This window comes from Prionailurus bengalensis, chromosome B4, assembly GCF_016509475.1.
Source record: "Prionailurus bengalensis isolate Pbe53 chromosome B4, Fcat_Pben_1.1_paternal_pri, whole genome shotgun sequence".
Lineage (NCBI taxonomy): Eukaryota > Metazoa > Chordata > Mammalia > Carnivora > Felidae > Prionailurus > Prionailurus bengalensis.
The window spans coordinates 47,978,275-48,002,485 of record NC_057358.1 but is presented as its reverse complement, the minus strand read 5'-3'; the positions used below and the strand labels follow the sequence as shown (position 1 = coordinate 48,002,485).

The 24,211-nt window shown below is 34.9% G+C and overlaps 1 protein-coding gene across 4 annotated transcripts in view; it reads right to left on the bottom strand.

Annotated features, from left to right (window-relative positions):
• Nucleotides 1-24,211, bottom strand: part of LOC122472658 (activating transcription factor 7 interacting protein) — a 122,333-nt gene that overhangs the window by 36,430 nt on the left and 61,692 nt on the right. For all 4 annotated transcript variants that reach the window (XM_043562424.1, XM_043562421.1, XM_043562422.1 and 1 more), the window contains exons 4-6: nt 23,569-23,714; nt 22,112-22,249; nt 5,011-5,076 (exon numbers count right to left, since the gene is read on the bottom strand). In XM_043562424.1, the coding sequence (XP_043418359.1) occupies nt 5,011-5,076; nt 22,112-22,249; nt 23,569-23,714 (350 nt within the window). The remainder of the gene's footprint in view (nt 1-5,010; nt 5,077-22,111; nt 22,250-23,568; nt 23,715-24,211) is intronic.

Here is a 24,211-nt window from a genome sequence, read left to right as displayed (position 1 = left end):
GAGGATGTCTCTGTTTGCAGATGATAGGATCTTATAATCAGAAAACCCTAAAGGGTACACACAAAAAAGTTTGAACTAATAAATGAATTCAGCAATGCAGCAGGATAAAAAAAAAAAAAGTCAAAATCAATCATATTTCTATATACTAACAACCAACAATCTGAGAAAGAAATTAAGAAAACAACCCCATTACAATATCATCAAAGAGAATAAAATATGTAGAAGTAAATTTAACCAAAAAGGCAAAAGACCTTTAATATGAAAACTACAAAACAGTGTTGATTAAAATAAAAGACACAAATGGAGACATCCCATGTTCATGGACTGGAACACTTAATATTGCTAAAATGTCCATACTACCCAAAGTGATCAAAAGTTTCCATGCAATGTCTATTAAAATCCAATGTCATTTTTTGCAGATATAGAAAAAAGCATACTAAAATCTATATGAAATCTCAAGGGACCCTGAATTGCCAAAACAATCCTGGAACAGAAGAACGAAGTTGGAGCCTCCATACCTCTTGACTTCAAAACATGTTACAATGCTATAGTAATCAAAACAGTGTGGTACTGGCATAAAGACAGGCACATGGTCCAATAGACTAGAACAGACATCCCAGAAATAAACTCTTATGTATAAGGTCAAGGGATTTTCAACAAGGATGCCAAGGCTACACAATGGAGAAAAGACAGTCTTTCAATAAATGGTATGAAAACTCAATATTCAGATGCAAAAGAATGAAACAGAACCATTACACCACATATAAAAATTAATTCAAAATAAATCAAAGACCTAACTGGAAGACCAAAACCAAACATGTCTAGAAGAAAACACAGGGAGAAAGTTTTATGACATCATATTTTGTGATGATTTCTTGGATATAACATCAAAAGCACAGGCAACAAAATAAAGCAAAACAAAGGAGGTTACATCAAACTTGAAAACTTATGCACATCAAAGGAAACAATCAACAGAGCAAAAATGAAACTTGCAGAACAGGAGAAAATAATTGCAAATAATATATCTGATGGAAGGGATTAATAACCAGAATACATAAGAAGTCCTACTACTTAATTAAAAAACAAGCAAGCTAATTAAAAAACAGGCAAAGGACCTGAACAATTCTCTACAGACATGCAAAATGGACTGCAAGCATATGAAAAGATGCTCAACATCACTAATTATTAGAGAAATGCAAATCAAAACCACAATGAAATGCCACCTCCCATCCATTAGGGGGCCATTATCACAAAACAGAAAATAACAAGTGTTGACAAGAATGTAGAGAAATTAGAACCTTGTTCCCTGCTGGTAAGAATGAAAAATAGGGTGGTCTCTTTTATTAAAAAGTTTTTTAATAAAAAGTCTCTTTTATTTTGAGGCTCCTCAAAAAACTAAAATCAAATTACTATTTCACTTTCCAGTAGATATCCAAAAGACTTGAAACCAGGATCTCAAAGAGGTATCTGCATACCAATGTTCATTGTAGCATTATTCACAAAAGAGCCAGGAGATGAAATCAGCCCAAATATCCATCAATAAATGAATGCATAAAGAAAATGTGGTGTATACTATATACATACAATAGAATATTATTCAACCTTTAAAAAGGAAATCTTGTCACATGCTACAATACAGATGAGCCAAAAAAACAAATACTATATATAATTTCAGTTAAGAGGTATTTAGAGTAGTCAAATCATGGAAACAAAAAGTATCTAAGTGCTGAAAGGAGGGGAAACTGGAGTACTTTTTCTATGGTTCGGAGTTCCAGTTTTGCAAGAAGAAAAATGTCTAAAGATCTATTACACAATGATGTTATTAATACAGTTAAAACTACTTAACTATGAAGTTAAAAATGATATATTTTATGTTACGTGTTTGTAGCACAATTAAAAAACATTTTTAAATAAAAAATTCAAACGCAGAATTTAGAGTTAATCTAAAATTTTACTGAATCAATTACATCATTGATTTTCATAGATAAAGAATGAGAAATATCTTTACATTTCTTTTATAGTAAGAACTAGAAAGGATATAAATTAGAGATAGCAATTGTAAGGCAATAAATGTGGACTTAATAGTAAACTGCCTATGAGGTTTTTCTGCTTTTAAAACCTAAAACGGAAAATGTTTTAAGACAAACCTGCATGGTGGGGTTTGTTTTTAACTGGTTAATATCAGAGGACCAAGGAGCAAATCTAAATAGAAGAAAAGCATTTAAAGTATTATTGTTTATTTATTTTAATAAGGGCGAGAACTAAGTTCTAAACTTTCATTCTGTATCTCTCCTGTTTTCAAAATCTAGCATGACACAGATGTAAAATTATAGTGGATACCATAGTTAAAGGGAATTAGGACATGAAAGAACAAATTCTTGAGATTTCTAGAAATCGCTGTTACAAGAAAATATTAACAAGAATAGGTAGAAAGATGTCCCAGTTTTGGCATATAAAACTGGCCTTACCCGAAAGCTAATTGAGGAAGGAACAAAATTTGAAAGTTTGAAGACCACCTCAATATTTTTATTCAAGTACCACATACCCTAATTGTTCAAATTAACCTTTTCCAATCTTTAGGAATTATACAGTGTTTGTCATTTCCATTATACTTTTAACTCTCCATAACAAACTTCTCAGGCACTGTAATATTTTCATTTTTATTCCTTAAAGTTTGTGACTGCCTAGAGTCTTTGAATAAATTAAACAAAAAGAACTAGAAAGTAGTTCTGAAGACAAACTCGACATACACAAACACTGGAAAAGTATATAGTGGGCAGTATGCTGCGTAGTTCAGACATAAAAGGGAAAAAGTGGAAATTCACATTGTATAAAAAATAAAGGAAAAATTACAAAGCCCTCTGTTTGGTTCAAGAATAGCAAATAAAAAAGGGTAAAAAAGGGGTGCCTCAGTCAGTTAAGTGTCTGACTTCGGCTCAGGTCACAATTTCACAGTTCATGAGTTTGAGCCCCGTGTTGGGCTCTGTGCCAACAGCTCATATCCTGCAGTCTGCTTCAGATTCTGTGTCTCCCTCTCTCTCTGTCCCTCCCCTGCTCGTGCTCTCTCTCTCTTTCAAAAAATTAAAAATTAAAAAAAATTGTTTTAAAGGCTAAAAAAAAGGTTTACATCAATTTTCTAATATAAGAACACAAATAGTTCAATTTTTATATTATGACAAAAAAACAAAAGCTGAGAAAAATGGAGTTCAGAATCTAAGAATTAATTATAATAATTAAAGAAGCTATAATAAAAAAAAAAACTTTGGGTACGGCCAATGGAGGGTTTGGTGGGATTAGTCTGTGTAGAACAAAGATGAAAACTATCAGTTGCTCAAGAAAAAAGAGCAACCAGAGCTTAAAAAGTTAGGTAAAAGGAATACAGAGATGAACAACCGATCTGTGGTTGCCAGGGGACAGGAATGGGTAGGTATGGGAAATGAGATAGGTTGAAACTATAAAATGGCAGGATGAGGGAGTCCCTTCATGGTGACAGAACAGTTCTAGATCTTGACTGTGGTGGAGGTTACATAAATCTGTACGTGGGATCAATGTGTACATGCACACACACACACACACACACACACACACATAATGAATTCATGAAAAAACTGGTCTACATTTTGCAGAAATGATTAAGGTCTACAGACTACTTAACAGAATTGTACCAATATCTTGGTTTTGATATTGCACAACAGTTATTCAAGATTTCACCACTATGGGAAGCTATGTGAAAAGTTCACAGGAGTCTATGTAGTATTGCTACAACTTCTTGTTAATCTATAATTATTTCAAAATGGTTTTATTTAAAGTCAAGTAAAGAAGATATGAAATGAATGAAAACAGGAAAATCCTACAGTAATAATTACTACTGAAATAACTGTTATTGGCAATTGGTAAGTGCCAGACAATGTTGCTCTCATGACAAAGAAATGTAACGTACCATAATAGAAAAAGTCAAGAGGAAAATAAAGATATTAAACTGAAAACTATAATGCAATATACAAGTGCTATATTAAAAATTTGTATTACAGGAGTGCCTGGGTGGCTCAGTCAGTTAAGCATCTGACTCTTGATTTCGGCTCAAGTCATGATCTCACGGGTCCATGAGATTGGGCCCCGTGTCAGGCTCAGAGTTGACAGCATGGTGCCTGCTTAAGATTCCCTCTCTCCCTCTCTCTGTGTCCCTCCCTTACTCGTGCTCTCTCTTCCTCTCTCAAAATAAATAAATAAATAAATATTCTTTAAAAATGTATGTATTACAGGGGCGCCTGTGTGGCTCGGTCGGTTAAGCATCCAACTTCGGCTCAGGTTATGATCTCACAGTTCATGGGTTCGAGCCCCGCATTGGGCTCTGTGCTGACAGCTCAGAGCCTGGAGCCTGCTTCAGATTCTGTGTCTCCTTCTCTCTCTGCCCCTCCCCCACTCATGCTCTGTCTCTCTCTCTCTCTCTCTCTCTCTCTCAAAAATAAACAAACATTAAAAAAAATTAAATATATATATATATATATATATATATGTATTACAGAATAACTAAGGAAACAACAAAAAGCAAAAGGTAGACTATACACTGGAGTTTTATGTTATAATATGATCTTTGCACTTAACCACCTGAGGTAAGCAAAGATGAGAAGGGGCCACTCCAGGCAATGGTACACTAATGCACCTTGGAGGAAATAAGAGACAAAAATAGGACCCTGGCAAGAATGTAAAAAGAAAGAAACATGAGAAGATAAATCCCAAAAACAAAATTTTAAAAATGAAACAAAACATAACTTCAGGAATACTATAAAATAGATTAATATAAGTGTTGATATATGAAAACAGTAATTGAGGATTACAAAAGGGTTAATATTAGCTTCAGAGTTGCAGCTTCTGAAAAAACATATAGGAAGTACAAAGTAGGAAAGCAAATTTCAGACCTGTAATAAAGGAAGAATTTCTTCCCAGCTCACGATTATCCAAGTACCACTTAGAGCTCAATATTAATTATACAAGAATAGAAATTCTTACTTCTTGTCTTTTCTTAAGATCTTCTTTGGCTGCTCCAAAGCGTTTGGTTAACCTCGCTATCTTGGCCTAAAAAAACCAAAAATGAAACAAAAATCAAGTAACATATGGTATCAGAAAGGAACTCATGCATACATAACAAGAAACCCAGAAATAAAAGGATTGTCAGAAGATAACCAACAGCAAAGAAAATAAGGCAAGCTGATTATAAAATACATTAATTGGAAAATACAGAAAATCATAATGAACACTAAAATGACCTTTGAACTTAATACCTAGAGGTAAACACTCTTGATTTTAGAACATTATTTTTTTTTTTCCTCCTAGAACTCACAAACCAGTACATTTCTAAATATGTATAATTGTGGGGATTTTTTTGCTGTTATGTTTTAATATGTTGTAACCACACAATTTTCTGAGAATTGCATATTAATACAACTATAAGTCATAAAATATCCAATGCCAATACTGCTTGTGGATATACACATAATATATTGAATCATTATTTATACACTCTACTTCCCAGTGGAAATGTTTCATGTTTCTCAATGTACTGCTATAGTCAAATAACAATGCAATTAATAATTTTGTTCTTTCAGATTATTTCCTTGGGTAGTACTCACACAGGTGTACCTTCTGAGACAGAATAGCTCTTTTCTAAATAATTATTCTTATCTAAATGATAATTGATAACTAAATTATCTAATAATTATCAAATATCTAAATTTCTTTTTCAGAACGGCTTTGCTAATTTATACTTTCAACAGCAGTATATATGACTACTCATATATTATTCTGTGAAACACTTAATAGTGTTAATTTAAAATAACCTAACAAAAACGTTATCTTACTACTAACATTTCAATATAATTATTTTATTAATCACTTGCACTGCTTCTATAAAATGCCTGATCACATATTTTGCCCAAATACATATTCACAGAAAATTTAAGAAAACAAACAGAAAAGAAAAAACAGAAAAATACCTCAACACCACATGAATATTTTGTATTTAAGTCTTCTACTAAGGCATAGATGTGATACTCAACTGTTTTAGTTGCTGTTAACTGCTGCTGCCATCTTATGTTAAATATATTTTCAAGAAATTTAAACTAAACTTGAGTGTGTTCATGAGACCTGCCTAGGGAAGAATTCCTCCAGAAAATTTCTTTTATCCAATATAAACGTATCATAAAAAGAAAATGGTATTATTTACTTTTAAAGTTTCTTTCAGAAAGTAGTCACTTCTGAAGGAGACCGCAAATGTTACAAAGTATTTAAGTCCTTTGACAAGTCCTTTTAAGTCCTAGGCAATCAATCACATAGGACTCTTAAGACGAAGATTTCCTCATGACTTGAGTATTTATTTATGCATGTTTTTAACACCCAAAGACGTACAGCATAATTTTATATTCTTAATATGAATTTACCTTTCTGTGGCTAAAATATTTCAAGCAACTTGTTCAAGAAATATATATGGGAAAGTGTTTTCTGTCCCAATTTATGCAAGAATGTCTTTCATTCTTGCCTCTATCTGGTAGATATTCTGTAAATTGCATAGTCTGTATGGTATTATTATACTATTTTTACTTATACTAAAATGTCATTTTGATATATATATGAGGTAATGTCTAGAAGGAATAAATACCAAAGTTAAAAGTAATTACTTCTAGAGGCTAGCATTGGCAGGCAGTGAGGGAGAGTGTAAAGATAAGGACTTCACTTTCACATCATATACAGTACTTAATTACTTTTTAAAAAGAATTTTATCAGGGCACCTGAGTGGCTCAGTTGGTTAAGCACCCAACTCTTGATTTCAGTTCAGGTCATGATCGCATGGTTTATGAGACTGAGCCCCATGTCAGGCTCCATACTGACAGTGCAGAGCCTGCTTGGGATTCTCTCTCTCTCTCTCTCTCTCTCTCTCTCTCTCTCTCTGCCGCTCCCCCACCCCATCCTCTCAAAATAAATAAACATTAAAAAAATTAAAAAACAAATAAAAAGAAAAAGAATTTTATCACTTAAAAAAATAAACTATTAGAGAAATAAAATCAAAATCTGGACACTGACTGCCTCCAATTTAATGTTATAAAAAAGAAATCAAAGACCAGCCTTTTTGTTGTTATTTTCATTTAGGAAACTGTACAATTTTTTTGAACTATACTTCAAAATATCTGCCATAATGTGTCTAAGATTAGGACTCTATCTTGGCAAGTACTGTGTGAGATTTTCAAAAAACTATATAAACAAGTCATTTTTTTAGTCCAGGAAAGTCATATTCTATTACTATGTCTTTACTAGTTTTGTTTCATTTTGCTCTTGGTCTCTTCCTTAGGTTTATCTATCATTTCTTGTATAATGGCATAAGGGTAGGTTTAAATATAAGTAACATAAATTGGTGAGATTCAGACATAGTGACCCTTGTTTTGCAAACGAGGCAAAATAGGGATCTCCTTGCTTATGCACCAAGGAAACTCTTAGGAAACAATTGAGAAAAGACTTAATCATGCATCAAGTCTGACTTGACAAATTATTAGCACCCAAAAAGGCTGGTGAATAAACGGACGCATATACCCATTATTCAAAACCATCTCTTGGATTAGGCAACCACAGATTTACTTGTTGCAGGGGTGGGAAGGGGAACCAAAAGAAAAAGTGAAAAAGCTATTTTTAGTTAAAACTACTTAAAATGGCATTTTATAAATAATAACCAATGGAATATTATATTCCAAGGAGTGTTTATGGCTTTTCCATTTCTATAAAAAAAATCCACTTGAAATTTTGAGTATTCTGAATCTATACAATCAGTAATTTGAAAGGAATCAAATCTTCGTGTCTAGGAACATGGTAGAAACTCACAGGTTTTCTTTTCCTATCCTTTCACTTCATAATGGTCTTAAAGTTCTTTTCTGGTTTATTCTTAAGCACTTATTTATTTTTAAATATCTACCATATATGAAATCTTTTTCTCCTATTTACTCGTTATTGATTGTTTTCCTATAAAAAAACTATTGGACTGTTTTTCTTCAACCAAGTAATTTCTAAATTTCCTACTTTTTCAATAGTTTGCCAAGTTAATTCTATCGAGTTCCCAATCATTACTTTTAATTTATTTTTCCTGTCATTATTTTATTGCCCAGACTGCCACCAAAACTCTATTTAGTAGTACAGATAATAGGCATCCCAACTTCAGTGGAAGTATTTCCACAATCCACTATTAAATATGATACTGGTTGTAATTTTAACAGAGTTCCTTATAATTTTAGGCTTTCTACTTTCTTCCTAAATAAAATGGACTGCATAGATATAAAGTTGTGTAGGGGCGCCTGGGTGGCTCAGTCGGTTAAGCAACCAACTTTGGCTCAGGTCATGATCTCACAGTTCATGGGTTTGAGCCCCAGGTGCTGTGCTGTGCTGTGCTGACAGCTGAGAGCCTGGAGCCTACTTCAGATTCTGTGTCTCCCTCTCTCTCAAAAATAAACATTAAAAAAAACTTTTTTTAAGTTGGGTATACTAACGTTCTCTTAATGTCCTCTGTGTATTTGTCTCATTTTTGAATCCTTATGCAGTTTATTTACACTCATCATTTATAGATCAAAAATTAACCTGCTTTTAAGTTGTCTCCAAGAATAAGCTTTTATCTTCATTGCTCAATATTCAAAATAGGTTAGGCTTTTTATATTTTATTAATTTATTAACTCATTCTTCCTTCTTGGGGTTTAGTTTTAATTGTTGTTTTTTCCTAGCATTGGACAGGAACATATAATATTCTTCTAATTTCCTGTTTAGTAGTAATGTGTTTAAAGTTATAAATGTCCCTTTGAATACTACTGTGGCTTTAACTTATAGATTTTGATATTCAGTGCTTTAAGTACAGTTCTGATCTAAAGAGTGGAGAATTTCCATTTTTACTGCCTTTTAGCAATTCTCTGGAAATATGTTTTGGGAAGAGTTATGATCTGGGAGGGGTAGAAAAGCTAAATATTTGCTGACTATTTCTATTTTTATTACACAGTTGCTATTGAACCCACAGCAAATGACAAATATCTGCATTTTAAGACTTTCTTAGAAGTTACTATAGTTCTAATCTTGACAATGCATCAAAGTTATATAAATCTAAAAATCATACATCCTTTTACTTAAAAAAATAATTAAATTCATGGAAATAAGTGTTGAGATTTATACTACACAATTTGACATCTCTGAAAAAGTGAAAATACAGAAAACTTTTCCACAATTCAGAAAGCAACCAGTCCCTAAAGTAATATAGAAAATTATTATATAACTAATTCTCCAGATATTTTAGTGCTGAAATTTATTTTCAGCTCTTATAAAATATGTGTAGTACACAGAAAAGGAGGTAATCATTTTAAAACAGGCATTAATAAAAAGATGTGGACAAAAGTTGTATCACACAGCAAACAAGTATAAAGTCATAAAAATAATTTTAAATAATCCCCATCTAGCCCATTTTAAAAATACATTAGAATGATGACTGATACAAAAATCAATAAAAATCTACTTTCCTGTATCTACAAAGAAATTTATACCTTAAAATCTTTAGCAGAAAAGAGAACTTCGTGAACTTTTCTCTAGAAGTAAAGTCTACATGACTTAATTCTATGCTTTCAGCAAATTTTCCAATGTATAACAAATTTTTACACTATAGCAAAAGGATCATGAATCCCTCAAAAGTCTATTTTTTAATAACTGCTGCATTAAAACAACAGAGCACTAATATAAAAATTAGTAATTATATTTATTCCTTATAGCAAAATGTCTAAACTCAATCAGATTATGTTTTCAAATGTGTTTTAACCTTTATTTATCTTTTTAAATATTTATTTTTTGAGAGAAAGAGAATGAGAGCATGTGCACACAAGCAAGGGAGGCAGGGGAGGGGCAGAGGGGGGGTACAGAGGATCTGAAGAGAGCTCCATCTTGACAACAGAGAGCCTGATGCAGGGCTAGAACTCAGGAGCCCTGAGATCATGACCAGAGCTGAATTTGGATGCTCAACCAACTGAGCCACCCAGGCACACCTTAACTGTGAATTTTATAAAACTCAGTAAGATTTTGCCAAAGTGAGTCAGATATAATAAATGGATATATACATATGCAAATGAGAAAGATGCACTCACCAATTGCTATGGAATGAAATATAGAGTATACATATACATGGTAGGATTTTCAAAAAGCTTATGGTCAGCTGTATATAAAAAAATAAATAATTTAGCAAAATATATAATTATTTGCTGAAGTAAGTGATATGTAAGTTTTAAATACTAGCAAGTAATAATAATAAAACTACTGGAACAGAGTGACATCACTGAAAATAGCAGAGTAGGGAACTTCAGGGTGCAGTTCCTTCCCAAACTCAACTAATGAGCTGACAAACATTGTTAGAATCAACTTTTGCACAACTCTGGAATCTACTCAAAAACTTAGAACAGCCAGGGGAAGACTTAGGGAAGAATAAAGCTGTTGCTTTGCAGCAAGAGAGCACTGTGGTCTTTTAAATTTTCCATTCACCATTCCCCATACCCAGATCTGCAGCAGCTATGAAGATGACAGCCTGAATGTCTGATACAACCTGATAGTGCCACAGAAAGGGTATGGACCCTGCTGGAACTGGCAACTCCCTTAAGGACCAGCACAAAGGCTGGCCTCTGTTTCCCTCAACTCTGAGTAATACCCAAGGCTGGGGCACCATCCCAGACAGCTTTTCCCAAAAAGATTTAAAGGCACAGTTATTGGCATAGCAGCCTGGGGCAAAGGACACCAATATAGACAAGCCTTAAATAGAAAAGCCTAGGAAGGAAAAAGTTAGGAAAGGTGAAACACGGCAAAAATGGGACTTTAAAAGCTCATGCTCATATGGGGGAAATGAGAAGACCATGCAAACGCCCAGGAAAAAAAACATGCTCAGAAATGGGCTGAAAAGACCCTAAGCTTTCACTTATGCAAACAGTAAGTGAAGGATAAAGCAAGTTATAAATGGCCTGGTTAAGCATTGAAGAAGTGCCCCAACACAAAGGCAATGTACAAAGATAGGGAAGATATTTTTTTTCCCTTCTTTTTTTCCTTTTTTATGCTCTAAGCATTTAAGGTAACTGTCCAAACATCACCTGACCACTAAGATCATGAAACACAGACTTCAGGGGCGCCTGGGTGGCTCAGTCGGTTAAGCATCTGACTGCAGCTCAGGTCACGATCTCGCGGTCCGCGAGTTCGAGCCCCACGTCGGGCTCTGGGCTGATGGCTCAGAGCCTGGAGCCTGCTTCCAATTCTGTGTCTCCCTCTCTCTCTGACCCTCCCCCGTTCATGCTGTGTCTCTCTCTGTCTCAAAAATAAATAAACGTCAAAAAAAAAAAATTAAAAAAAAAAAAAAGAAACACAGACTTCAGTAGCCACACACAACAAAGAATATATACTTTCAAAAAACAGTTTATAAGAGTCATCAAACCAATAAACAACAAACCACAACAAGCAGCATCCACAAACTCTGGGTAGTGGGGAAAAAATTTGATTCCCAGAACTGCCACACTATAATATTTAAAAATTCAGTTCTCAACAAGAACGAAAAATTAGGAGGCATTCAAAGAAACAACAGAAAAAGAAAGTATGGGCCATTCACAGAAAGAAAATAATTAACGGAAAGATAATTCAGGTTACTGGACTTATTAGACAAAGACTTTAAATAAATGGTTTAAAATCTGTTCAAAGAGCTAAAAGAAACATGGAACAAAGAACTTTAAGAAAACACATGAAAGCCAGGAAAACAATGTCTCTCCAAACAGAATATCAAAGATACAGAAACTGTGTAAAGAAAAGCACAGAGGAAAGGAGTTAAGATGGCAGAGTAGTAGGAGGATCTTGCCTTGTCCCTCAAACACAGCTAGATAATTTTCAAATGATACTGAACACCCAGGAAAACAACCTGAGGATTGAGAGAACAAATTGCAAAACTAGTGGGAGAATAGACGCCACATCATGGAAGGTAGGAGGGGTGGAGATGTGATTTGGGGGAGAAAAGAATCGCAAGTGCTACAGAGCAGACAGAGCCCTGATCACAGAGAGAGGAAAAAGAGAAAGAGAGAAGGTCAGGAGTAGGGGAAGAGAGAGAGGAGAGAGAGGAGAGAGAGGAGAGAGGAGAGAGGAGAGAGGAGAGAGGAGAGAGGAGAGAGAGAGAGAGAGAGAGAGAGAGAGGGAGAGAGAGGGAGAGAGAGGGAGAGAGAGGGAGAGAGAGGGAGAGAGAGGGAGAGAAGGAGAGAGGGGAGAGGGAGAGAGAGAGATAAAGTAGCATGCAGGGGATTACAAAAGAAAAACACTTCCCCAAAACTACTGACAGGGAAAATGAGTCAGAGCTGATTATCTCAAGTTTTTTACAAGCAGTGAAGCTGGAAGTCTGAAGTTTAGTTCATGCCATCACCAGAGTCGAGCCTGGTAGGCTTAGTGATGCTCCTATGGAGAAAGAGGGCAGAGGCCTCAGTTTGGACAGCAAGCTCTAAGGATCCTGTGTCATGCTAGAAAAGACAGCTCCCCTTCCTTGCATGGCATTTGAGAGCATCACTGCCTCTAAGGGGACAAAAGAGCTGGCGGGTGCTGTTGGGCTCTTTGGTTCATTGGCATACGAGCAGAGACACCTTCTGAGGGCAGCTAACCTGGATGCAGGCATTTTACTATGCTTTACCATTTATAAAATCCAAGCGCCTACACAGTCATGCAACTATCCTTCTGGAACAAATGTGTGAGCCACAGTGAACTGAAAATCTCCCCAGAGGATCAGTGCAGGTCCGGGCCTGTGCAGGGTCCCTAAAATTTGGAATTTGGAAACCCAGTCAGGCACCTGAGATAAATAAAACAAAGGAGCACTGCGCTGCCAGTGGCTCAGACACAGGTTGAAGGCATGGATCGGATGGAAGCTGAGGGCACAAGGGGGTAAACTGTTTACTCTTCTGTAAGGGCATGCTGAACACTGGCCAGCATACACTCCCCTCTCCAAGGAACAGAGTGGTCTGATGCCATTTTTCACCCCTCCCATCAGCATGGAGAGACTTCAGCAAGTGGCACAGTGCACATGACAAGGGCTTGAGCCATTTACATTACGCCCCACACCCCTACACTGTACAGGTGCCTTTTTTCACTAGGGCAAGTGTGATTAAGAGCCAGAGCAATACTGGCTCCTCCCGCAGAAGACCAGCACAAATCACCCCACATGCACCAGGTATAATGATCATAAATTGCTACAAAGTGCCAGCTCTAGGGGAAATAGGACAAAGCACAGGCTTTCTTACCACATAAAAGACAGAGACCAAGGTAAGATGCCAAAATGGGGGAATGCGTCCCAAAAGAAAGAACAGGAAGAGGTCACAACCAAGGAGCTAATCGAAATAGATATAAGTAATATGACAGAACCAGAATTTAACACAACGACCATAAGAATAATAGCTGGGCTTGAGAAAAGCATAGAAAAAACAGAGACACCTTTACTACAGCAATAAAAAAAATGCTAAAAACTAGTGAGGCTGACATAAAAAATGCTATAACCAAGATGCAAAATGACTGGATGTAATGAACACAGGAATGGAAGTAGCAGAAGAAAAAAATAAGTGATATAGAAGATAAAATTATGGAAAATAATGAAGCTGAAAGGAAGAGGGAAAGAAAAGTATTGGATCACAAATGTAGACTTAGGAACTCAACAACTCCATGAAACATAATAACATTCATATCACAGGAGTCCCAGAAGAAGAAGAAAGACAAAAGGAGGAGAAGGTTTACTTGAGCAAATGACAGCTGAAAACTTCCTTAATTAATCCTTAATTAGTGAGAAAAATATGCAGCCCAAACTACTTTATCTAGCAAGGCTGTCATTCAGAGTAGGAGAAATAAGGAGTTTCCCAGACAAACACAAACTAAAACAGTTTGTGACCACTAAACCAACCCTACGAGAAATATTAAAGGGGACTCTGAGTGGGAAAGAAAGACCAAAAGCAACAAACACTAGAAAGGAATAGAGAAAATCTCCAGAAACGACAACTTTTCAGGTAATACAATCACATGAAATTCTTTTCTATCAATAATCACTCTGAATGTAAATGGACTAAATGCTCCAATCAAAAGACATAGGGTATCAGAATGGAATAAAAAGAGAAGACCTATACATATGCTGCCTACATGAGATTCATTTTAGACATGAAGACACGTCCAAATAGAAAGGGGATGGGGGCACCTGGGTGGCTCAATTGGCTGAGCATCCGACTTCAGCTCAGGTCATGATCTCGCGGTTCATGAGTTCGAGTCCTGCGTCAGGCTCTGTGCTGGCAGCTCGGAGCCTGGAGCCTGCTTCGGATTCTGTGTCTCCCTCTCTCTCTGCCCCTCCCCTGCTCACACTCTGTCTATCCCTCTGTCTCAAAAATAAATAAACATTAAAAAAAAGAAAGGTTTTAAGAAAGGGGATGGAAAACCATCTATCATGCTAAATAGACATCAAAAGAAAGCCAGAGTAGCCATACGATTATCAGACTAACTAGATTTTAAACCAAATACTGTAACAAGACATGAAGAAAGGCACTATACCATTATAAAGGGGTCTATCCAAAAAGATCTAACAACTGTAAATATTTATGCCCTCAACTTTGAAACACCCAAATATAGAAATCAATTAATAACAAACATAAAGAAAATCATTGATAACAATGATAGGTGACTTTAACACCCCAATAACAGCAATGAACAGAACATCCAAGTAAATAATCAACAAGAAAACAATGGTTTTGAATGATACACCGGACCAGATGGACTTAACAGATATATTCAGAGCATTTCATCCTAAAGCAGTAGAAAACACATTCTTTACAAGTGCACATGGAACAGGCTCCAGAACTGATCATGTACTGGGTCACAAATCAGGCCTCAACAAGTACAAAAAGACTGAGATCATACAATGCATATTTTCAGACTATAACACTATGAAACTTGAAGTCAACCACAAGAAAAAATTTGGAAACACCACAAAGATATGGAAGTTAAAGAACATTCTACTAAAGTATGAATGGGTTAACCAGGAAATTAAAGAAGGAAAACAAAATATATGGAAGCAAATGAAAATAAAAACACAGCACTCCAGAACCTTTTGGAATGCAGCAAAAGTAGACATAAGAGGAAGTACACAGCAATACATGTCTACCTCAAAAAACAAGAAAAGTCTCAAATACACAACCTAACCTTACACCTAAAGGAGCTAGAAAAGGAACAGCAAATAAAGCCTAAAGCCAGCAGAAGAAGGGAATACATGTTAGAGTACAAATAATTTATAGGGAAACAAACAAACAAACAAACAAAACAGTAGAACAGATCAACAAAACTAAGAGCTGGTTCTTTGAAAGAATTAATAAAATTGTTAAACCCCTAAGCCAGACTTATCAAAAACAAAAAAAAAAAAGAGAGAGAGAGAGAGAGAGGGAGAGAGAAAGGACCCAAATAAATAAAATCACAAATGAAAGAGGAGAGATCACAACCAACAACCCAGAAATACAATTATAAGATAATTTTATGAAAAATTACATGCCAACAAACTGGGCAATCTGGAAGAAATAGATAAAACTCACAAACTACCAAAACTAAAACCTGAAGAAATAGAAATTTGAACAGACCTATAACCAGCAAAGAAATTGAATCAGTAATCAAATTGGCTATTCTTCTCAAACTGTTCCAAAAATAGAAATGGAAGGAAATTTTCAAACTCATTCTACAAAGCCAGCATTACCTTGATTCCAAAACCAGACAAAGATCCCACTGAAAAACTATAGGCAATATTCCTCATGAATATGGATGCAAAAATTCTCAATAAGATACTAACAAATTGAATCCAACAGTACATTAAAAGAATTATTCACCACAACCAAGTGGGATTTATTCCTGGACTACAAAAGGGTGGTCCAATATTTGCAAATCAATCAATGTGAGATATCACATTAAGAAAGGATAAGAACCATATGATCCTGTCAATAGATGCAGAAAAAGCATTTGATAAAGTACAGCATCCATTCTTAATAAAAACCCTCAACAAAGCAGAGATAGAGGGAACATAGCCTCAACATCATAAAGGTCATATACAAAAGACCCACAGCTAATAGCATCCTTGATGGGGAAAAGCTGACAGCTTTTAGGGATAAGGAATACCACAGGGGTGTTGACTGTCACCACTGTTATTTAATATAGTACTGGAAATCCTAGCCTTAGCAATCAGACAACAAAAAGAAATAAAGGACATCTAAATTGACAAGGAAGAAGTCCAACTTCCACTATTTATAGATGACCTGATACTCCATGTAGAAAACCCAAAAGATTCCACCAAAAAATTGCTAGAACTGATACACGAATTCAGCAAAGTCACAGGATATAAAATCACTGTACAGAAATCTGTTATATTTCCATACACCAATAATGAAGCAGCAGAAAGAGAAATCCAGGAGTCGATCCCATTTACAACTGCACCAAAAACAAGAAGATACCTAGGAATAAACCTAACTAAAGAGGTAAAACATCTGTACTCTGAAAACTGTAGAACACTTATGAAAGAAATTGAAAGGGACACAAAGAAATGAGAAAACATTCCATGCTCATGGATTAGAAGAACAAACATTGTTAAAATGTCTATACTACCCAAAGCAATCTACACATTTAATGCAATCCCTATCAAAGTACCACCAGCATTTTTCAAAGAACTAGAACAAATAATCCTAAAATTTGCTTGGAACCAAAAAAGACCTTGAAGAGCTAAAGAAACCTTGAAAACGACAAGCAAAACTGAAGGTATCACAATTCCAAACTTCAAGCTATATTGCAAAGCTGTAGTCATCAATACAGGATGGTACTGGCACAAAAACAGACACAAAGATCAATGGAATAAAACAGAAAACCCAGAAATGGACCCACAACTATATATGGCCAGCTAATATTTGACAAAACAGGAAAGAATATCCAATGGAAAAATGTCTCTTCACCAAATGGTGTTGGGGTTGCCTGGGTGGCTCAGTTGGTTAAATGTCTGACTCTTACTCTCAGCTCAGGTCATGATGTCACAGTTTGTGAGACTGAGCCCTGCAATGGGCTCTACGCTGGCAGTGCAGAACCTGTTTGGGATTCTGTCTCTCCCTCTCTCTGCCCCTTCCTGTTCACTTTCTGTCTCTCAAAATAAATAAATAAACTTAAAAAAAATGGTGTTGGGAAAACTGGACCACTTTCTTATACCATAAAATAAAAATTCAAAATGGATGAAAGACCAAAGTTTGAGAAAGGAAACCATCAAAATCCTAGAGGAGAAAGAACACAGGAAGAAAACCATCAAAATCCTAGACGAGAAAGAACACAGAAAGCGACCTCTTTGACCTAGGCAAGAATAATTTCTTACTAGACATGTCTCAGGACACAACGGAAACAAAAACAAACATGAGCTATTGGAACTTCATCAAGAAAAATCCTTTTGCACAGTGAAGGGAACAATCCACAAAACTGAAAGGCAGCCTATGAAATAGGAGAAGATATTTGCAAATGACATATCTGATAAAGGATTAGTATCCAAAAATCTATAAAGAACTTATCAAACTCCATACCCAAAAAACAAATAATCCTAGTAAGAAATGGGCAGAAGGCATTAATAGACATTTTTCCAAAGAAGACATCCAGATGGCCAACAGACACATGAAAAGATGCTCAATATCACTCATCATCAGGGAAATACAAATCAAAACCAGGATGAGATACCACCTCACACTTGTCAGAATGGCTAAAATTAGCAACACACAAAACAAGAGATGCTGACAAGGGTGTAGAGAAAGGGGAAAACCTCTTACACTGTTGGTGGGAATGCAAACTGGGGCAGCTACTCCGAAAATAGTATGGAGGTTCCTCAGAGTTAAAAATAGAAATACCTATGATCCAGCAATTGCACTAATAGGTATTTACCCAAAGGATACAAATGTACTGATTTGAAGAGGCACATGCACCCCAATGTTTATAGCAGCATTATCAACAATAGCCAAATTATAGAAAAAGCCCAAACCTCCATCAACTGATGAATGGATAAGGAAGATTTGGTGTGTATATACAATGCAATATTACTCAGCCATCAAAATGACTGAAATCTTGCCATTTGCCATGACACGGACAGAGCTAGAGTGTATTATACTAAGTGAAATAAGTCAGTCAGAGAAAGACAAATACCATATGATTTCACTCGTGTGGAACTGAAGATATAAAATGATGAACACACAGAGAAAGGGGGAAAAAAAGAGAGGCAAACCATAAGAGACTCTTAACTATAGAGAACAAACTAAGGATTGCTGGAGGGGAGGTGGGTAGGGCAGGGGATGGGCTAAATGGCCTATGGGTATTATGGAGGGCACTTATGTTGAGCAATGGGTGTTATATGTAAGTGATGAATCACTAAACTTTACTCAAGAAACCAGTATTATACTATATGTTAATTAACTGGAATTTAAATAAAAATTTGAAAATAAGTAAATAAATAAGGGGCGCCTGGGTGGCTCAATCAGTTAAACATCTGACTTCTGATCTCAACTCAGGTCTTGATCTCCGGGTCATGATTTCATGCCCCGGGTTGTGCATAAAGCCCACTTAAAAAAAAGAAAATTATATATATATAATTAAATATATATATAAAAAATTATATATGTGTATATATACACACACACACACATAAATATATATATAAAATAAACTCTTCTTACTACTAAAAAAAACATATAAAAATTGTGCAGCAGAAAGTATGATAATTGAAATAAAAAATTCAGCAGCAAGGGTTAAGAGCAATAGTAGGCTATTAGTAGTTAAGTTTTCAGGGAGTCAAATGTTACACATGGATTTTCAACTGCACCAAGGGAGGCGCCAGCACTCCAACCTCTGTGTTGTTCAAGGGTCAAGCGTTTATATACTACACACTCATTATGTATATGTATATGTATATATGTGTGTGTGTGTGTGTGTGTGTGTGTGTATTTTAGCTTTTTCCTTAAGTGATTATTCTAGAGATTACACTTAACATCTTGAATACTTATTTTCAGTGTATACAAACACTTTCAATAGCATACAAATATAATTAAATATTACTTAGCCTAAAAGAATGCAGTACTGAAATACATGTTACATTGTGTATGAACTTCAAAAACATTTTGAATGAGGCCAAACACAAAAAGTTACATATTGTATGATTCTGTTCATATGAAATATGCAGAATAGCGATAATCAATTAGACAAATCAATAAGACAGAAATCACATTAGTGGTTGCCAAGGAGTAGAGGGAAGGAAAACAGGGAGTGACTGTTTAATGGACACAAAAGTTTTCTTCTGAGTTGATGAAAATGTTTCTAACTAGATAGAGATGACAGTCACACAACAATGTGAATATACTAATACCACTGAGTTGTAGACCAAAACAGTTATTTTATTATCTGAATTTTATTTCCATAAAAAACTAAATACCAGAACAACACAGAAACAGGTACTAAATTAAGCTCAGTAAAATTTAAGTAAATGGCATGGCTAAGGACAGATCATTATAGGTGAGTGAGTGGGAGAAACAATATGAAGTTGAAAGCCTAAAATAAAAATACTATGAACACTGATAAACTGTAGGACAATGAAACAACTGGTAGGTATTAGGAAAAGTGGATCAAAAACTATGAGATCCAAATATTAAAATCAAAATATGAATAGTAGCACTCAACTGAGGAACCTGGACTATATGGAGGTGAATGAGACAAACAGTATTTTAGAAAGATGAGTACAGCAGTTGGGAAGTCCAGCAAGGACTTAATAGGTAGAACCAGAGTAATCATGTAAAAGGTTGTTGCTATAATCAGGGAATTATAAAAAGAAAACACTTTTACAGTATTATACATACATTTATTGAAAAAAAATCCACATAGAAGTGGATGTGCACCTTGTGGAAAGTGAGAAGAAACAAGATAGGCTTTAAAGAAAATTTTTTTTTAATGTTTACTATTTATTTATTTAGAGAGAGAGTATGAGCAGGGGAGGGGCAGACAGAGAGATACTAAAAGAGAGAATCCAAAGCAAGCTCTGGTGCCACCAGCACAGAGCCAGATGCGGGGCTCAAACCCACGAACTGTGAGAACATGACCTGAGCTGAAGCCAAGATTCGTACACTCAACTGACTGGGACACCCACGCACCCCAGAGATAGATATTAATAAGAAATTAAAAAGTTATAATTTGATAATCCACTGTATATGTGAAATGACTGAGAGATCTATTTCTAAGAACTCAAAAACTATCAAGGAGAAGGAAAATGGAAAGATATTCTTGGAAAATTTTTCTAAGAATTCAAGAATTACAAATAAAAGGAACAATGGAAAGTGGATTTATTTGTGGAAGAAAGCTTGGTTTGGTGTTGAAAAACTTCAGATTCTGCAGCTACCAAGAAACACCAAGTGCAAAGGTATATTAAATATTAAGAGATCTGGACTTGCATATTACATGAGAATATGAGAGTCAAAATCTCATGTTCTAAAAACACAAAATGAGAAACAGTGAAATCACTTTTTAAAATCTTCAAACATTTTAAAGTTCTAATTGAAAATTCTCAACAGTATTAGTAAAATAAAGTTTAGTCATTAAACAACACTACTACTATTAGAAAGACCTGCTAAAGGAAGAAAGAGGACTAGTATTGTTATAAATTACAAAATTACTACAAAGATCTTATTTAAAAAAAAGTCTAACTTCAAAAAAAGTTAACAATATAAAACCAAGAAAAAGAACTTTTAGGCTGAGAAATATAATACATAAATTCTAGTCACTTTTGGATGCAATTTACAACTAGAAAACAGTCACTTTTCATGGACCACTTTGCCGTCATTTGTTTGCTTGTTTTTAATGTTTATTTCTTTGTTTTTGAGAGAGAGAAAAGAGAGCACACACATAGGGAAGGGGCAGAGAGAGGAAGAGAATCTCAAGCAGGTTCTGTGTCCCCAGCATGGGGACCAAGCCCATGAACCTAGAGATCATGACCTGAGCTGAAATCATGAGTCAGACACTTACATGACTGAGCCCCCCAGGCGCCCACCTCATTTGTACAATAAACCTCTGTAAGTGGTTTGCAAACTCATCATCTATAGACTATGCTCCAATTTCAGAAAAGCCTAATAGAAACCATACATTTACCTACGACAAAATGAATGTACTGATAAAAATTTCCAATTTCTTAGTTTTGGAATAAAATGAATTACTACAGCATGTTATCATGTGTTCATTTCAGTCAATTAGAAGCTCTGGCACTGCATGTTAATATATAGTTATATTTAATAAAAAATGAAGTAGCAATTATTAACAAATATAAATTAACATCTTTATAACATATGATCTGTGGCAGGAAGTGGATTAATATAAACAGAATCACTTACAATAAATATTATTTGGTACTTATGCCATGCTAGATACTACCAGCCTTTCTTCAGTGACTAAAAAATATTTAAAAACCACTAAGATAGGTTTGAAGCTCTATTATGGGTTGAACTGTGTATATGTGCCTCAGAAGTTCATACATTGAAATCTGAACCCCCAAGTATCTCATAATGTGACTCAATTTGGAAATATGGTCTTTAAAAAGGTTATTAGTTAAGATAAGGTCATACTGGGGTAGGGTGGGCCCCAATCCAAAACAACTGGTTTCTTTGTAAAAAGGGGAAATTTGGGCACACACAGGTCAACTGCAATGTGAAGACAAAGCCAGTGATCAGGATGAAGCTTCTACAAAGCAAGGATGCCAAAGACTGTCAGTAAACCATCAGAAGCTAGAGGAGACACATGGAAGAGATTCTCTCTTACAGAGCTCAAATAGAACCAATTCTTCCAACACCTTGATCATAGACTTTTAACCTCCAGAACTATGAGACAATACATTTGTTGCTTAAGCCACCAGTTTATGGTACTTTTTTATGGCTGCCTTAGCAAACTAATGGAGACTACTTTTACTTCTAGTATTTGGAAAATGTGCCCTCAAAAATAAGTTATAAAAATAATGACACGAGTATACAATTCAAGTCAGTATACAAACCTGTAGTTCAGTAATAACTGTTTTATGTCTCTTGTTGCATTCAATCTTTTCCACTCGTGTTTTCAATTCTGCCAAAGTCTTATCAAATACAGCACACTGTAGCGCACACAATTTTTCTTCTAGCAACCACTGTACAACCTAAAGAGATACACATTTCTTTGTTACAGCAAAGAAGGCATTTCAGCAAGCAGCAAACTGTACATATTCTTATGTACTAATAAGACGGTACTAATGGTATTGATTAGTTTAATGAAATACATGCTGGCATTCATGACACAATGTCATCTGCTGAAAGCCTGCACTTCTACAGATGTAATACCTGCTATGATAGAATTATACTAAAAATAGAAAATTTCAAGAGGGTGAAATTTTATAAATAAGTTTAAACTGAAGTTTTAATATTTATTTCTTGTATCTTCTGTGATTCAAAGGAAATCAATTAAAGGAAAGGACCAGTTTTTAAAATTTCTAATCTGTTGCAGATATTTTTTGAGACAGTAAGAACGTCACTGCACTATGAAATTTCTATAAAATATTTCTGAATGCCTACTCACAATTTACATATTTATCTTATTTTGGATCCATAACAAATAGAATAATACATAGTGCATGTCCACGGCCCATACTTGAGTAATACTGTTGCAGAGGAGTAAACTCTCAGTACACAGAAGTTTCAAATAGAAGTTTCAAAATTCTTTCACATGCCTATCTTCATATTTGTAACAACGCTATAAAAAAGACTAAGTAAGCATTATCAGTTCCATATGACAAATTTAAAAGTTGGAAGGAAAAAAAAGCTACTTTTTACTGCCTCACTATTCTTTTTTCAATGTGTATATTTATACTATATCTTAATGGAAGGACATTAGTCTAAAACCTGGATTAGTTATAATTTCATCATTAAATTTACAAGACCTTACAAAATTAATTTCAGCTGAGTTTCATATTCTTCTTTAAAAGGCAGTTTTCATACACATCTGTTAACACATTTTGAAAAATATATCGAATGCTATGTATTTTCAGTATTTCTAACTCTAGCTTCATAGATTTGGCTGACGTTTCATAAGTCCACATTTTAAATACTCCCTTTCCCTAGTCATTCTAAAGCTCTGTCCCTATCATTTTTAATACTAAGCCTAAAGTACATAACAAAGACTTACAATACGGGAACTTACAACCATGAAACCAGCTTGTAACAAAGATCAAAATGTTAACATATAAGACTCTAATATTTCCACTAGAATAAAGTTCAATATAGAAGAAAAAATAAAATCTTAAAAAAGTATCAGAAAGTTTTTTAAATTATTGAGAATAATAAGCTCAACTATTTTTGTCAAGTTCTCTCTATGAAAAACCCAAATATATCAATAAAATACAGAATAATGTCAAAAACCTAATAGAATAAAAATAGTCATGTTTTTTATTTAATACGGTTTTTGATTTATAATCTGTAACACCTTTTGTAGCTTCTGGTTAATATCTCCCTTGGCTGTAATCTTCACTTGAAATTCTGCCTCATATTCTTCTTCCATATATCGACGACGTTTGGACTGTACATTGTCCATGTCCTCTGACTTAGAACGCTTTCTTCTAGAAAATTCACCTGAGAACAAAAAGCATAATGATTAATCAGGTTTTTATTATAGACCTTAATGCCTCTTCTCCACTCTCAGCAAAGTATTATTCCTACTTATCACAACAATACCATTCTCAATCAGTTATTTTATGAATTGTTTTTGAGATTAGAAAAGTGTGGTAAGGGCACCTCGTGGCTAAGTTGGTTAAGCATCTGACTCTTGATTTTGGCTCAGGTCATGATCTCACTGTTCTTGAGATCTGCCCCTCTCTGCCCCTCTCCAGCTTGCGCACATTCTCTCTCTCTTTCTCAAAATAAATACACTTAAAAAAAAAAGTGAGTAGGTAGCCTCTTTGCTCTGAGCTTCAAATGATTTTCAATATACTAAACAAGAACTTCTTAAAGGCCGAGCAATGTACAGTATAAACATAAATATTCTTTCCTTGAGAAGCACCTAAAATATGAATATGATATGATATGAGAAATCAGCTCATATTCATTCCCTTTCCTAAACTTTATAGTGC